The sequence below is a fragment of the Lathyrus oleraceus genome, chromosome 1 (genome assembly GCF_024323335.1).
Source record: "Lathyrus oleraceus cultivar Zhongwan6 chromosome 1, CAAS_Psat_ZW6_1.0, whole genome shotgun sequence".
NCBI lineage: Eukaryota > Viridiplantae > Streptophyta > Magnoliopsida > Fabales > Fabaceae > Lathyrus > Lathyrus oleraceus.
Window position 1 is genome coordinate 249,525,184 of NC_066579.1, and position 13,781 is coordinate 249,538,964.

General features: G+C 33.0%; 1 protein-coding gene across 2 annotated transcripts in view; it reads right to left on the reverse strand.

Annotated features, from left to right (window-relative positions):
* Nucleotides 1-1,185: 1,185 nt before the first annotated feature.
* Nucleotides 1,186-13,781, reverse strand: part of LOC127129659 (single-strand DNA endonuclease 1) — a 69,557-nt gene continuing 56,961 nt past the window's right edge. The window contains exons 1-14 of one of the 2 annotated variants that reach the window (XM_051058809.1): nt 6,111-6,274; nt 5,839-5,990; nt 4,482-4,543; nt 4,214-4,341; nt 3,893-3,944; nt 3,681-3,753; nt 3,469-3,542; nt 3,262-3,321; nt 3,034-3,127; nt 2,641-2,740; nt 2,466-2,548; nt 2,224-2,324; nt 1,955-2,085; nt 1,186-1,815 (exon numbers count right to left, since the gene is read on the reverse strand). In XM_051058809.1, the coding sequence (XP_050914766.1) occupies nt 1,272-1,815; nt 1,955-2,085; nt 2,224-2,324; nt 2,466-2,548; nt 2,641-2,740; nt 3,034-3,127; nt 3,262-3,321; nt 3,469-3,542; nt 3,681-3,753; nt 3,893-3,944; nt 4,214-4,341; nt 4,482-4,543; nt 5,839-5,990; nt 6,111-6,178 (1,722 nt within the window). In that variant the 5' untranslated portion in view covers nt 6,179-6,274 and the 3' untranslated portion in view covers nt 1,186-1,271. Of the gene's footprint in view, nt 1,816-1,954; nt 2,086-2,223; nt 2,325-2,465; nt 2,549-2,640; nt 2,741-3,033; nt 3,128-3,261; nt 3,322-3,468; nt 3,543-3,680; nt 3,754-3,892; nt 3,945-4,213; nt 4,342-4,481; nt 4,544-5,838; nt 5,991-6,110; nt 6,275-13,781 lie in introns of those variants that run through there. The other variant, XM_051058812.1, reaches the window with a different exon arrangement.

Here is a 13,781-nt window from a genome sequence, read left to right on the forward strand (position 1 = left end):
TGCAGTTAGATACTAAAATTTATCAATACCAACAATTGTATTCCAATTTGTCCTATGACACATTATTAGAAGTTAGGAGTGCGTTGTGGGTAGCTAACTTAGGTGTGCAGGGTCGTGAGAAGTGGATGACGAATCCTGATATGGGTTACCATATTGCTTCTAGATACAGTGTTATATTGGTCTCATTGTCTAGGAACCTTAACATCACATTCTTCCCATTAGTGATAGCTCCATGCATAACTTCAAGTAGACATAAAATGATTGCAGTTGGTTTTGTTAACAACAATCATTGGGTTCAGGTGAAGTTTAAACACAATTGTCCTTTTCTTCCCAATACAAACCGATGAAGACAAAATTATTGTGAAGTTGCAAGAGCATGAGAATTAGCATATGTGGGACGTATTAGGCACTGGGAAGAAGAAGTTAGGAAGTCAACATAATTTATTTTGTAATGTTATTATCATTTTTGTAATATATGTATATGTTTTATCTGGTACATTTTTTTAAAAATGTTAAAAAAAATGTTTTTCTATAATTTCTTTACTACCTACCCGATTTTTTAAAATTTTCAAAAATTTCGGTGTATCGGATATTTCAGAAAATCTTGTAGGTTTTATATGTTATCGGTTCTTTCCAAATATCCGGTAATTTTGTCCCGGATATTTTAAATTTCAGGTATTTCTTCATCATTTTTTCTAAAATTCTTAAATATTTATCGGCAATTTAAAAATATTCAATATTTTTGTATTATTTTGCGAAATATCTGATTAATTTTAAAAAATCCGAAAATTCTTCATCCAAACAATACAAAATATTCTTTTATATTTATATATATAAAAGGAAAATGTATGACTTTTAACACAATTTATTCTACTCCTTTTCTTAATTCAATAATTAGTTGGCCGTTAGAGTAATAAATTTTGCAAGTGTATTTTGCGGCTATACATTGGATACCTGCACCACTGTGCTAAGAAACCACCTCATTAATTTATCATCAATTCTGATCTCTGAACACAGCAACAATATTAACATATGAACGCAACAATATGATCTCTTTTTGTAAGTGTGGGTATCAATATAGGAATTGTAGAGGGGAATATGATGGTAAGTCTAGGTGGAGCAAGCCATGTTGTGGTTGAACAACATTGATATTCAAGACATGAGTTTTACTAATAATGAATCATATTAAATGCAATATTTGATCATTTTTTTCTCATTAAAAGAAATGTTCTTTTTAGTACACACTATATTACACATCCAACCACTTTTGCTCAATGGATTTCGTTTCTAATACTTGCTAAAAACAATCTCAACTCTTTAGCTTTCTGCTTGTGTTCAGGTGACACCTCTTTTTCTGAATCACTCAAATTAATCACTTCAATATTTTGTTCACTTGATGATTTAAATTTTGAAGTATTTGATGGCTTAAACGGAGTAGGGCTCAAAAGATCTATCACCACACTTTTGTCTGTACTAGAAACACGCTCATTGCTTGTCATGCTTGATGTGTTGCTGATATTCGGAGTCCATCCAATATTTTCTATGCCGTCAGCATGTGACGGAGATGATTTTTCTGTGTTTAGAACAGCATCAACCATAGAAGTTGTTTCTTCTAATATCCTCTCGAAAGAATCACCGGCGTCGTGATCGGTATTGTCTTCCAAGTTATCATCTAACATCAGGTTCTGCAGTTTTAGATCAAGCTCTGCCTGAGAAGGCGTGGTTTCCTTTTTCTTTGGTCGTCTTTTTTGAACATTTTGTTTCTTCCGCAGCAATTTTTTCTCCTCAAATTCCAAAATCTTCTCGGGACATGCACTGTCGATGATTAACAGTGAAACAATGATGATATATTAATGTCAGAGATGACAAAATTCATGTTGCATTCAGTTTAACTGAGTGCGTGTTTGATAAGAAGCATAATGCACATTGATAATAATCAGATCAATTACATTACCTTTCTATAAGATCTGCAGGTACTATTGATGTCTCAAGTCCATCCATGTCTTTCCAAGAAACCTCAAAGCACTCTCTCCCATGCAGTTTTCGACTCTTGATGATTTCTGACACGGGACATTTCACAGGGATCTGCGGTCCGATATATACTATGCATGATGACATAAGAAGGAACTTGTAGATAGAAATACAATTCATCTTCATCATTTAGAAGTGTTAACATGGGATAATTAAATATTGATCAGGTTTAGTTAATAGAGTTAGAAGTACCTCGTGTAAAGGAAGGTTCAACCCAAGTTCAGACGAAGTTGATCGCAAATTGGCAAATCGTCGTAAATCTCTTTCTGCTATACAGGGAAGTATATATCCATCTATTTCATGAACCAACAAATCAGCATTGCAAACAACTCCAAAATTTCATCCAATACATGAACAATAAACAATCTTTTTTTTACCATATAGCAACCGATGCGCGACTAATAAGAATAAGCATTTGAAATTAGATTAAGTACCTGTTATCTTCGAAGGCCATTCAAAGTATACAGCGCATATATGATGAAGCTTAGTACGTTGAAATGGATACTGAGAATGAGACCTACAGAAGTTTTTGCAAATTCTTCTTATTTTAAGCACATGTCTAATTAGTAACCAGATTCAGAACTGGAAACAATGAATTTAATAACATACTTGAGCACAAAATCTGAATCTGCTGAGTGGCATTTTGGCTTCAAATAAGCATCAATCACTTGTATAATGGTATCATCCCTTCCTATATTATTTTTAACTCCTGCATAAACAAAAAGATAGAAACAATGACCAATCGGTAGTTGGTCCAGTGGTGAGTGGTGCTGGACTTGGTAAGGAGGATCACAGTTCAAGTTCAATCCCCTGTAACTGTGATTGGGAGGGGGCTGGAACCACTTGTGATTGGGAGGGGGCTGGAACCACTTGATGCCAGAACTGACCCCCGAACCGGATTAGTTGGTCCAGTGGGCCGGATACTGGTGGTGAAACCCAAAAAAATAAATAGAAGCAATGATAAAAAGTTCAAGAGATGATTCGGTTAATACATTCGTATACCTTTTCGTTTTTTCACCCATCCAAGTCCTTCAGAAGCAAATTTTTTTAGGACATCTTTGTCCCCGATTGATTTTACTATCTGACAAGCTAACTCCTACAATATAACCATGGAAACAGTTATGCAAAAGCACAGGCAACTATATAATATGTAATATCCAACCCTGCTAAACAACAAGGGGTGAAAAGGCAAAAAGTAAATGATCATGAAGGATACGTTTAAGGACTCACCGGACCTAAACCATGAACTCCTTGATGATAGTCACTGCCGAGAAGCAAGGAGAGAGCAATCTGAAGATCACAGGTTACTTGGTTACTGATTTTCACCAGAACAAGAACTCAATACCCTTGAATTTTGAATTGACACCAAACAATGAAAGATAGTCTAAGAAAGCATTGCGATTCATAAGTATGTTAAAACATCAATCAGAAATTTACCAATGAATCCCGTCCAAATCCAAGTTTACTTTCAATGTCTGCCATCTCATAACATACAACATATCCACCATCTCCTAACTCATTAATAAAAAAAATTCCTCGTAAGTCATATGAAAGTACAAATAAATCCTTAGAACTTATAGTAAAATACAATTAGTAGAAAAATATATTCAACAATAATATTTAAAAATGAAATCAAATGGTATACTCACCGAGGCAAATTTCCCTGTACACAGTCCTTGCACCAAAGAGAAATATATCCGAATCTGAACTGAAGCATCCATCCTATAATTTTCAACAAGGAATGACAACAATCATGATATTAGCAAACAGCAATAGCATAAGCATCCCAAAAATAACTGATACTAATTACAAAGTAGGAAAAAAATGGAGTTTGAAGACGGCTAAGTAGACAAGTGCTTACACATAATGATTCAGAGTTCAACAAAGCACATTGAGCTTCAGCTTCTTCAATCCTGCATTTTCAAAAAGAGCATGATTCTATCAGTTCAAATTAGTGTAGTATCTTCTTTAGCATCCAGCAATGCAACTTGTTCAATCAAATATCAAAAGGAACAAAAATTCGATAATATCATTTCTAAATACCTGTTTAGTACCCCTACAAACAAATTTTAATTCTTGTATTAGTCCATAAATAAATTTTAACATCAACAATTACAGGCAAAATATCAGAGCATTCTTTAAAGCAAAACACCATCAAACTGTAACTTCTATTAAATATTACCCATTCAAACAAGAGACGCCAAGAGCCATCCCCAAGGCTTTAGCCTCTTTAATCATACATGAAAACTCAGACCCCAAATTTCTTCGTAAAGACGTCGCATTTTGTGAGTTAGTTTTGTTTTGAGCTACCTGCAGGATGATTATTAACTGACGAAAGTTAGTACAATAAAAAGTATGAAAAAGTCAACAGAATATGTCAAAGTACAGAATTTGAATAAAGTCTACACAGGAGATGGCAAAAGAAAAAGAAATATGAAAGGTCTGCTAACCTCTTTTCCATTGTTTAAGCGACGCCTATAAGTTGATAATTTGATGGCAGGTATTGACCCATCTACAAGGAATGAAAGAATACTTCATTAGGAAGGAGTATAAATGAATGAAGTAAATGCAAGCACATTCAAAAGATAAATAAGCCAAATGAATGGTTATAAAATGTTAAAAACACCGTAAACAAGAAAGAACTAACTATCACCTATAAACAATATTGTCCATCACAGATCAAGAAAAATAGTGGTTTGTTCAAATTCCGCTACACAACCTTGTTATATTGCCGCTATTTGACATTATTTTTACTAAATAGTATATAGTGAAATAATGACAATCTGTTCAAATTCTGCTACACTATAGCCCTATAGCGCCGCTATAGTTGATATTATACCTATAAATAAGATGCCTTAAGTTAATAACATATATATAATGGACCAGACAAGGCCATGCCGTTCACCTTGTTTTCCTCTAGCCTGGTGAATAATGTGATATGAAAGGTATCACTTTTTGGAAACGTTACCATAATTGGGGCATTTGGCTCTGCAATAGGTCTATTGAGGCATTGCTTTGGACCTTTGAACTGGAGCCCCCAATTCAACTGAGTAGAGACACACGAGAACTAATCTTTAATATTTTGAGATCTCCTAACCAGGACGCCTCTTAGCAACCGAATAGAATCAACTAGTATATTATTACAGAAAATGGGGAAGAATCCCCTTGCATTACAAACAAAGGTGGCGCTTGGAGGGTCTATCTGCCTCTCAATGTCAACAGGCCCTATTCCACTCAAATGGCCAGATGATTCTCTCTATCCATTAACTAAATTTTTAACTAACAATAATAACAGACCTATCAAAATTGAACTCGAGTTTCCTAGGGATCATAATGCATATTCACTCTAACAACCCATCTCTTGTTCGTATCTATGTTATATTTTACACACACACACCTACTATCACAAAAAACAGTCAGTTAAAACTTTAGCCACAAATAGAAGTCATTTACTTTGTCCATGTTTCCCACCATTGAACTACCATGTCCTCACTCCTCAATGTACTTAAAGCTAAAATGGTAAAGACCGGATAGGTGCTCACAGAAAAACCACTCCTCTCTTCAGAGAGAGACCTGTGTAGCAATCACACTTCAAATTGAAGGAGTGTCGGTGTCCGAAAGCAACAACTGCATAGATTCAACCATTATATTTTTAAATTACAAAAAAAATGTGTCAACAAATTTCAAAAAATGTATAATTTATTGGTTCTGTTTCATCACAAATTTCACAAACACGCACATACAAGAAAAAGAACAATTTTTACTTAGAAAAAACAAACAGCAAAAGAGAAAAGCAATGTAAAAAACCTGAAACGAAAACGACCGTGCAATTGAAGGAAACGAGAGCTCTAAGACGGTGAAAGAGTCCTCTAAGATAAACCCTCTCTTTCAAACAAGCATGCGACACTTTATGAAGCTGGACCACCCAGCACGATAGATCTACACACACCCTTTTGTTCCTGCAAAATCAAAATCCAACACACACCCTTGTTAATTCATCAAAAAGGGTACACGATTCAACAGGAAAGAACACATTTTTGAAAGTGAATGAAGAGAATTGTGAGCGAGTGTTATCTAACTGGAGATGATGAAGAGGAACCGTTTTCTTGCAAGAATCGAGAATGTCCCATAAATTCCTAACCCCCATGGAAATGGAGAATGAGAGATTCTTCTACTTGTGACTGTGAGAGGGATTGTTTCAGAGTTTTGAAAATTCTAACGTTGATTCAGACTCTGTAATTTTGAAATGCGCCACCGTTTTATTTATCTATTTTATATTATTATTTAATTTTAAAAAATAATAAAATTTATATTTTAAACTAATTTTGTTTATCTAATTTTATTTTGTTTTTTTTATGCAATATTAGTGACAAAATTTTGGATAGATATTTTTATTTGAGAAAAAGGGTGATGATCTGACAGTGTAAATTTATTTTAGACTGTCAATCAATGACCACTATGCATCCCGTCAAGTCAGAGTGAAAATTTAAAAATACTGATATGACATGGCAAAATGATATATTCTTCTTGGATGACAGTGTAAAATTATTTTATACTGTCAGTGCATCACCATTAAACCCTTTTTATTTTATAGAATAAGTTTTTCATTTGATCCCCTTTGAAGGATTCTTGGATTTAGTTTTTATTTTGCACTTTTGTTAAGTTAAATTGAATTTTTTGAATTAGATTTTTAAAAAGAAATATTTTTGTTCGATTTATTTCAGTTTTTTAAGAATATTTTTTATAATATTATTTATTTTTATTTTAAAATAATTATAATTTTTTTAAATAAAACTTTAAATAAAAAATCAATTTAAATAATTATGGACTTGTGTGGTTTAGTGTGTAGTAATGGGGCCTTTAATAATAAAAAGATGGTTAAATGCATTTTTGATCCTTTTACTTTGAAGTTTTTAAAATTTAGTCATCCATAAATTAGATTTTAGTTCCTAAATTTTACTTCTTTTGAGATTTTTATGTTCTCTTCCATTTGGTTGTCTCATTAATAACGTAACAACATCAGTGCAAATCCATGACACGTTTGTTGAATATTTTAATAACATTTATTTATATTTTATTTTACAAACCATTTTTAATTAATGGAAAATATTTTAGTTTAATTTTAAACAATAATGAACATAAAATGTAAATCAAGAAGTTATAATCATCTAAACCTAATTCCTTTTTGTTTTCTCTTTGAAGAAGAACACGAAGAACCCTAACCCAGTTTTTAAAGACCGACTCAAACATCAAACCCAGAAGCACTTGAAATAAAGACTCATAAAGGTTACTCGAAGCTCATTGTTGTAGCATTTCGTACTTGGCATTCGCGAATATGAGTAATGGGCAAGTGAAGTTCTATTTAAGGTATGTTTTCTTGTATCCTTTGGAGTGTCACCATGTCCCAGTTATTTTGTTTTATCGGTTGTAGGTTTTAGTTGTGGTTGATTGTCCTTTTCATGTGAACTTGTGGTCCCGTAGCTATTTTCTTTTTTAGTTGTCTTATTCCAATGTTGTGGTCCACCATATTTATTTAATGTTTAATTGTGGTCCCACTAAATGTTAACTTATTCCATATTTATCCGATTAATTCTCAGGCCAAGTCAGAGAAATAAGGTTAGGTTAAGAATACACCATATGGGAAGATTGGTTTCTGAACCTGTTAAGTGGTATGTTGATGGAGAGGTAACTGAGATGAATTGGCATTGGGATGTGGATTTCATGTCATACATGGATGTGGAGAGACTAAATAAAAGTTAGGGTTATGTAGACATAAAGTGTATGTTGTATTGGAACCCTATATTAAGCTTTTCACATGGTCTTAGGCCATTGAATAATGATCAAGATATGTTGTAGTTTACCAAAGATGTTGTAGGACATGAAGTGATAGATGTATATATGGAGCACAAAGGATCTGACCCCCTATGATTGTGGATCTAAGTGAATTAGATAACTACATATATGATGATGATGATGATGATGTACAATGTACTGGTTTTTTTGAGCCTAATGTTGAAATGAATAAGTCTAATAATGATTTGAATGAGCCTAATATTGATTTGAGTGATGAACAAGCTAAAGTTAGTGAGGCTAATGCTAAAGTTAATAATGAACATGCTGAAGTGACCGAGCCTAATGTTGATTTGAATGATGAACATGTTGAAGTGAATGACGAGGATTACGTTAAAAGTGAGTGTAATGAGTATAGTGAAGATAATGGAGTTAATGGGGCCTGTGAAGATTTTTGAGGAGATGGACTAGACCAAAGTACTACCTCCTGAAACTTTAGGTAAGGCTAGTGGAAGCAAAGGACCAGCTGATATGCAACATGAAGAATGTGAGGATTCTGATCATTTAATCAAATGGTATAAACCAATTATTTTATGTTACGCAAATGGTATATGTAACACCTCAAATTCGATTAATTGATTTAAATGAATTATTTATGTATTTGTTTGATTATCAGGTGTTCTAATTAAAATAAATTTTTGTGATTATATGTGTTCTCGCGGGATGTAATGGTATTCGCAGGGTATGATAAAAATATAGGTGCTTGGTAGAATAAAATAATTACTATTTTTAATTAAGTTAGAAATAAAAATAAGAATTAGTGGATTTATGTTAGAAATTATTTAACTAATTAAATTAAAGAGAAAATAGGAGTTATAAAGAAATAAGGGGCAATAAGGATATTTGGGAGAATAAGTTGGGGGTAGAAAAGAAAATACCTAAATGTAAGAATTAGATTTATTTATAAATAGAGGAGTGTGGGAATCGAGAGAGTTTTTCAGTACATAAAACTAAGAGTTGGAGTAAAGTGAGAAAAACAAAAGCTAGGGCTTGAGAGGGAGAATCCATAGGAATTGCTTGTTTTTACTGTTTTTGCTAGAAAATCTAAGGTAAGGGGGGGGGGGGGGGGGGGGGGGGGGAAAGGGCTTTCAATATGGGTGTATTTCATGATAGGGTGGAGAACAAAAGTTTTTGCTCTCATTAGGGTTGTATGATTATGTTTTTGATGAATTGTTATTGTGTTAGAAATCTGGAAATTGATGATTGTTGGTGTTTGTATATGCTTGAATCATTATGTTCATACATATATAAAATTCTACCATTATTGAATGTTTGAATGTTGTGATCACGAATATGATTGTTGGTGAAATTATTGATGTAATTGTATGAAAATTTTCTATGAATCGTGATTGATATAGGTCTTGTAATATGTTTCATTATTATGATGACACGTTGCACTGTTAAATTAGTATTATGGGTTAATTGAGTATGGGGATAATGGTTGGAGTGATGTATGAAAGTTAAGGGATGAAGATCATGTGTTAAAATTAAGTTTTCTGAAAAAATTGTCAGTGACAATCGATTGTCACCACATGATAATTGATTGCACACGTTAAAATTTTGAAAAAAAGTTACTATGACAATCGATTGTCATAATGAATTAATCGATTGCATGGCCTTTTGAAGCATTTTTTTGAAAAGTCAGAATGTACACAAGTTTGATGACATGTTGTATAGTTAAATTAGTATTATGGGTTAATTGAGTATGGGGATAATGGTTGGAGTGATGTATGAAGGTTAAGGGATGAAGGGGATGGAAATCATGTGTTAAAATTAAGTTTTCTGGAAAAATTGTTAGTGATAATCGATTGTCACCCTATGGCAATCGATTGCACAAGTTAAAATTTTGAAAAAAAATTACTTTGACAATCGATTGTCATAATGAGTTAATCGATTGCATGGTATTTTAAAGCGTTTTTTTTTGGAAAATTCATAATGTACACAAGTTTGATGACAATCGATTGTCATCCCATGACAATCGATTGTTGTAGGTCAAATGTTGAAAAAATTATTTTGATCTATGTTGCATTGTCTGACGATTTTGACTGTAACTTTAGTTTCATAGGTCCAAATGAGGTGTCGTTTGAAGTGTTGGAGAGCTAACATGGGGAGATATGTCATGGTAGTGCTTAGTGAGATAATTTATTTGTAGTCATATGTTAACTGTAGAATTGCATAACAACACTACCTATAAATAAGATGCCTTAAGTTAATACCATAATGGACCAGACAAGGCCATGTCGTTCACCTTGTTTTCCTCTAGCCTGGTGTATAATGTGATATGAAAGGTATCAATATTTTGAAACCTACCGTAATTGGGGAATTTGGCTATGCAATAGTGTCGCGACGCGAAAAATACCCGAGCGTAAGGAACGCTCGAAATATAAATAAAACAGAGTCGCCACCGAACTTTATTTATTCCCAAAGAGGGAAAGGGGAAATATCGATAAAACCCACAAAAATCAAAAAGAAATGGTCGTCGCAACCAAATCGGGTTCTGGAGTCGGTTATGTAAGGGGAAGGTATTAGCACCCCTCACATCCATCGTACTCGATGGGACCCATTTAGTTAGTTTTGTGTAAGAGTGTTAGCATGATATTGTTTGCGAGCTTCTACTTATCGAGTGAGGAAAGAGAAATAAAGAAAGGAAAGACTTAGGGTTTTTTAATATTAATGTGCCTGACAAGATTTCACAATCCTGCTCCTACGTATCTCCAGGTGCTATGAAGAACTCAAGGCATACGTAGTTCTACTCAAAGAGAACTACTAGATGGATTGCTTTTAAAGAGAGTGATGCTTGGATCACATTTGAGCGATTAAACCTTTACTTGCTGCTCACTCTTGGAGGCTGAAGTCTTTATTTGTTTCGCATCAAAATAGATATTGCATACTTTTTTCTAAAAATGTTTTGAGGGTCGCACGAGGGTGGAAAATAAGTTTGATGAGTTTAAGTTGATTTTAAGCGGAGACAGGCATCCAAGCAGGGAGCTCTACTGCAGTACTCGAATGCCCGAAAAGGAAGAGGCCTAAGCCCAATCACTCTCTTTTCATCCAAAAGTTTATTATGAAAATGTGTGGCAAATTAGGTCAAAGTTCATTAACGGAAGACGATTAATCAGACAAAGAGCTCTACAGCAGTGTCCAAATAATCGGGAAAGAGAAGGTCGATACCCAATCAATATTTTTCTTCTATAAGAGAAATGACCTAATTCTAGTAATTATTGTATTTTAATATGGAAGACGAATGTTTGAACATTGAGCTCTACAGCAGTATCCTAACATTCGAAACAGAGAAAGTCTAAACTTAATCAGTTTCTTCCATTTTTATTGTGAAAAGCTTTTAAAAACAAGGGGACGACTTGACGTTGGATCAAGTGTCAGAAGTTAACTTATGAAAATAATTTGGATGTGGCGGGGGTATATTTGACTTTGTAATCAATTTGGATTTGATTTAGGAAGAAAGACTCGATGTTGGATCGAGTGTTTGTTTTTGTTCTTTTCTGAAAGGGTTGATTTTAATCTTTTATTAACAATCAACTGGTATAGTAAAGTAAATGAAAGCGGTAAATTTATTACACATTTTTTTGGACTGGGGGTACAGTTTATCGAATGGAGATATAACACGGTAATTAAATGATATAAGCTTTGAAAGACAGTTGAAAAAATAAAAGAATCTCGTTGTAAGAAGGCCCAAGAGAAAGCCAAGGGACTCGAAATAAAAAATAAATAAATTTGAACTACATAATTTCGTACTATGTTAAGCAATCGTAAATCGATTCATATAGGAATTACCATATATAAGGTAGATAAACAAAACTCTATGCGCTTAAACAATTTCTGAAGTTAAATAAAATTTAAGCTTTGAAATCGCAACACAATTAAAATAAATGCAACATCAACCAAATTACTGTACATTATGCATGGATTACTTAATTAATCGACTAAAGACATGAAAATCGATTAATCAAATAAATCTCATTATTGAAAAGTAAATAGTTAATTAAATCTAATAACCAACTAATAATTAAAAGTTAAACAACTAATTAACTACTAATTTATTAATCAAATAAAAATAAAAATAAAACAAAAGGGTGCAAAGAGCAAAATAGGAGGGTATAGATAGGGATGATTAATGAGTTTTAGCCGATTGTTAGAAATTAAGCCCATTACTACACATATTAATATTACCTAATTCTTCTTTTATTACACTATATTATAAAATTAATGGGCTCACTTTAATCCAAAACCAACATACTATATATACTAAAATAAATAAAACCAAAAAGAAGTCAAAAAATGAAGTAACATATTCAAAACTAAAACAAGCGAGTGGAAATGTATTTATAGCATAACCAAAATGAGATTCTCATTCTCAGCATACAGTAAGTGATTTCTTTTTTTAAAAAATTATTAACATCCTCTAATATACTGACACGTGGCATGGATATTTTTTAATAAAACAAAAAGAGAAAACAACCTTACTCTCTTTCTCTTTCTCATTTCAGCCATGATATTTCTTTTTTTTTTTTTTTTAAATCCACATTGCATCAAAACTAAACTTGAATCCATGCTCACACTCATTTCTTATTTTCTATCATCTAAAATTCTAGATTTTCACTAAACTTGAACAAAGACTTAATATTAAAACAAGAGAAAAAAGAAGAAATTACCATCAGTGGTGAGCTGCAACGATTGTTGCGGTTTGGTTCCTCTTAATTCGGTTTCAACAGCTTATCACATTTTACTTTTGTTGTAGTGATAGAGAGGTCGGTTTCATGGTGGTGGTTGTGTTTGATAGGTGGTTGGATCGACCGTCGTGCTGGGCCGAGAGAGAAATAGAGCGTTGAAGACAAAGTTGTTATGTTGTTTGTGTTGTTGTTGTTCCGATGACGATGATGCTCGGTTTAAATGGAAAGAAGCACTTTTGATGGTTTGTTCGGCGGTTGCAAAGGGACCGGCGCGGTGGTCGTGTTTGTTCACAAGTTATGAGGGTTGTTTCCGTTGGAGGTCGTTGTGAAGGAAGAAAATATATGATAAGAGTTATACAGAGTTGAAGGGTGAAGAGAAAGAAAAGAGATTTAAGTTTTTATTTTTATTTTTTGGAGTGATAGATGTGAGAGATGTGAGATGTAAGTGAGAGAGATGATGATGAATATTTGTGTAGCAGAAGAAATTGATGTGATGGAGGAAGAAAAGAAGAAGTACACGTGAGGGAATAAGAGAAAGAGGGGAGAAAATATCTTTTGTTTTTTTTCTTCTGAAAATTTACCTTCATGCTATAATAAGTGACATAAAATGGAAGCCTTATTTCCACTATACACACGTGTCCTCCCGTTATTTTTTCTAGTTTTTTTTAAAAATAAATCAAATCTCCCCCATCAGCTGATGGCCACGTGTAGCCTCAATTAGGGAGAGTTTGAAGACATTTCTTGATTTTTTTGTTTTCCTTAGTTTCAAAAAATACTAAAAAGATTTTTTTTTATAATTTTTAAAAAAAATAGCACAAAAATAGAAAATTAAAATCAATTTTAAAAACATAAATAATTTCACCGATTAATTTGGCTAAACAATAAAAATAATCAGGAAAATAATGAATAAAAATCGGACGCCAAAGTGACCAAAAAATAAACTTAACATATTAAAATGATCAGTGCAAAATAAAATTTTCGTAAACATAATGGTTTTGGTCAAATTTTGAAATACATTTTGACCGGTTAAATGGCTCAGACGGATAAAATTGAGATCGAAAAAGTAGTCGAAAAATTAAAACTAGCACGCCAAGTTAAACCACACGAATCGTAGATTAAGAAAACTGACGTCTTCAAGCTCAATTTAGAAATTTTTTGCCCGCTAATTCGACGTACAGTTGAGAAACGGTGTGACTGGTCTGTCTATAGATC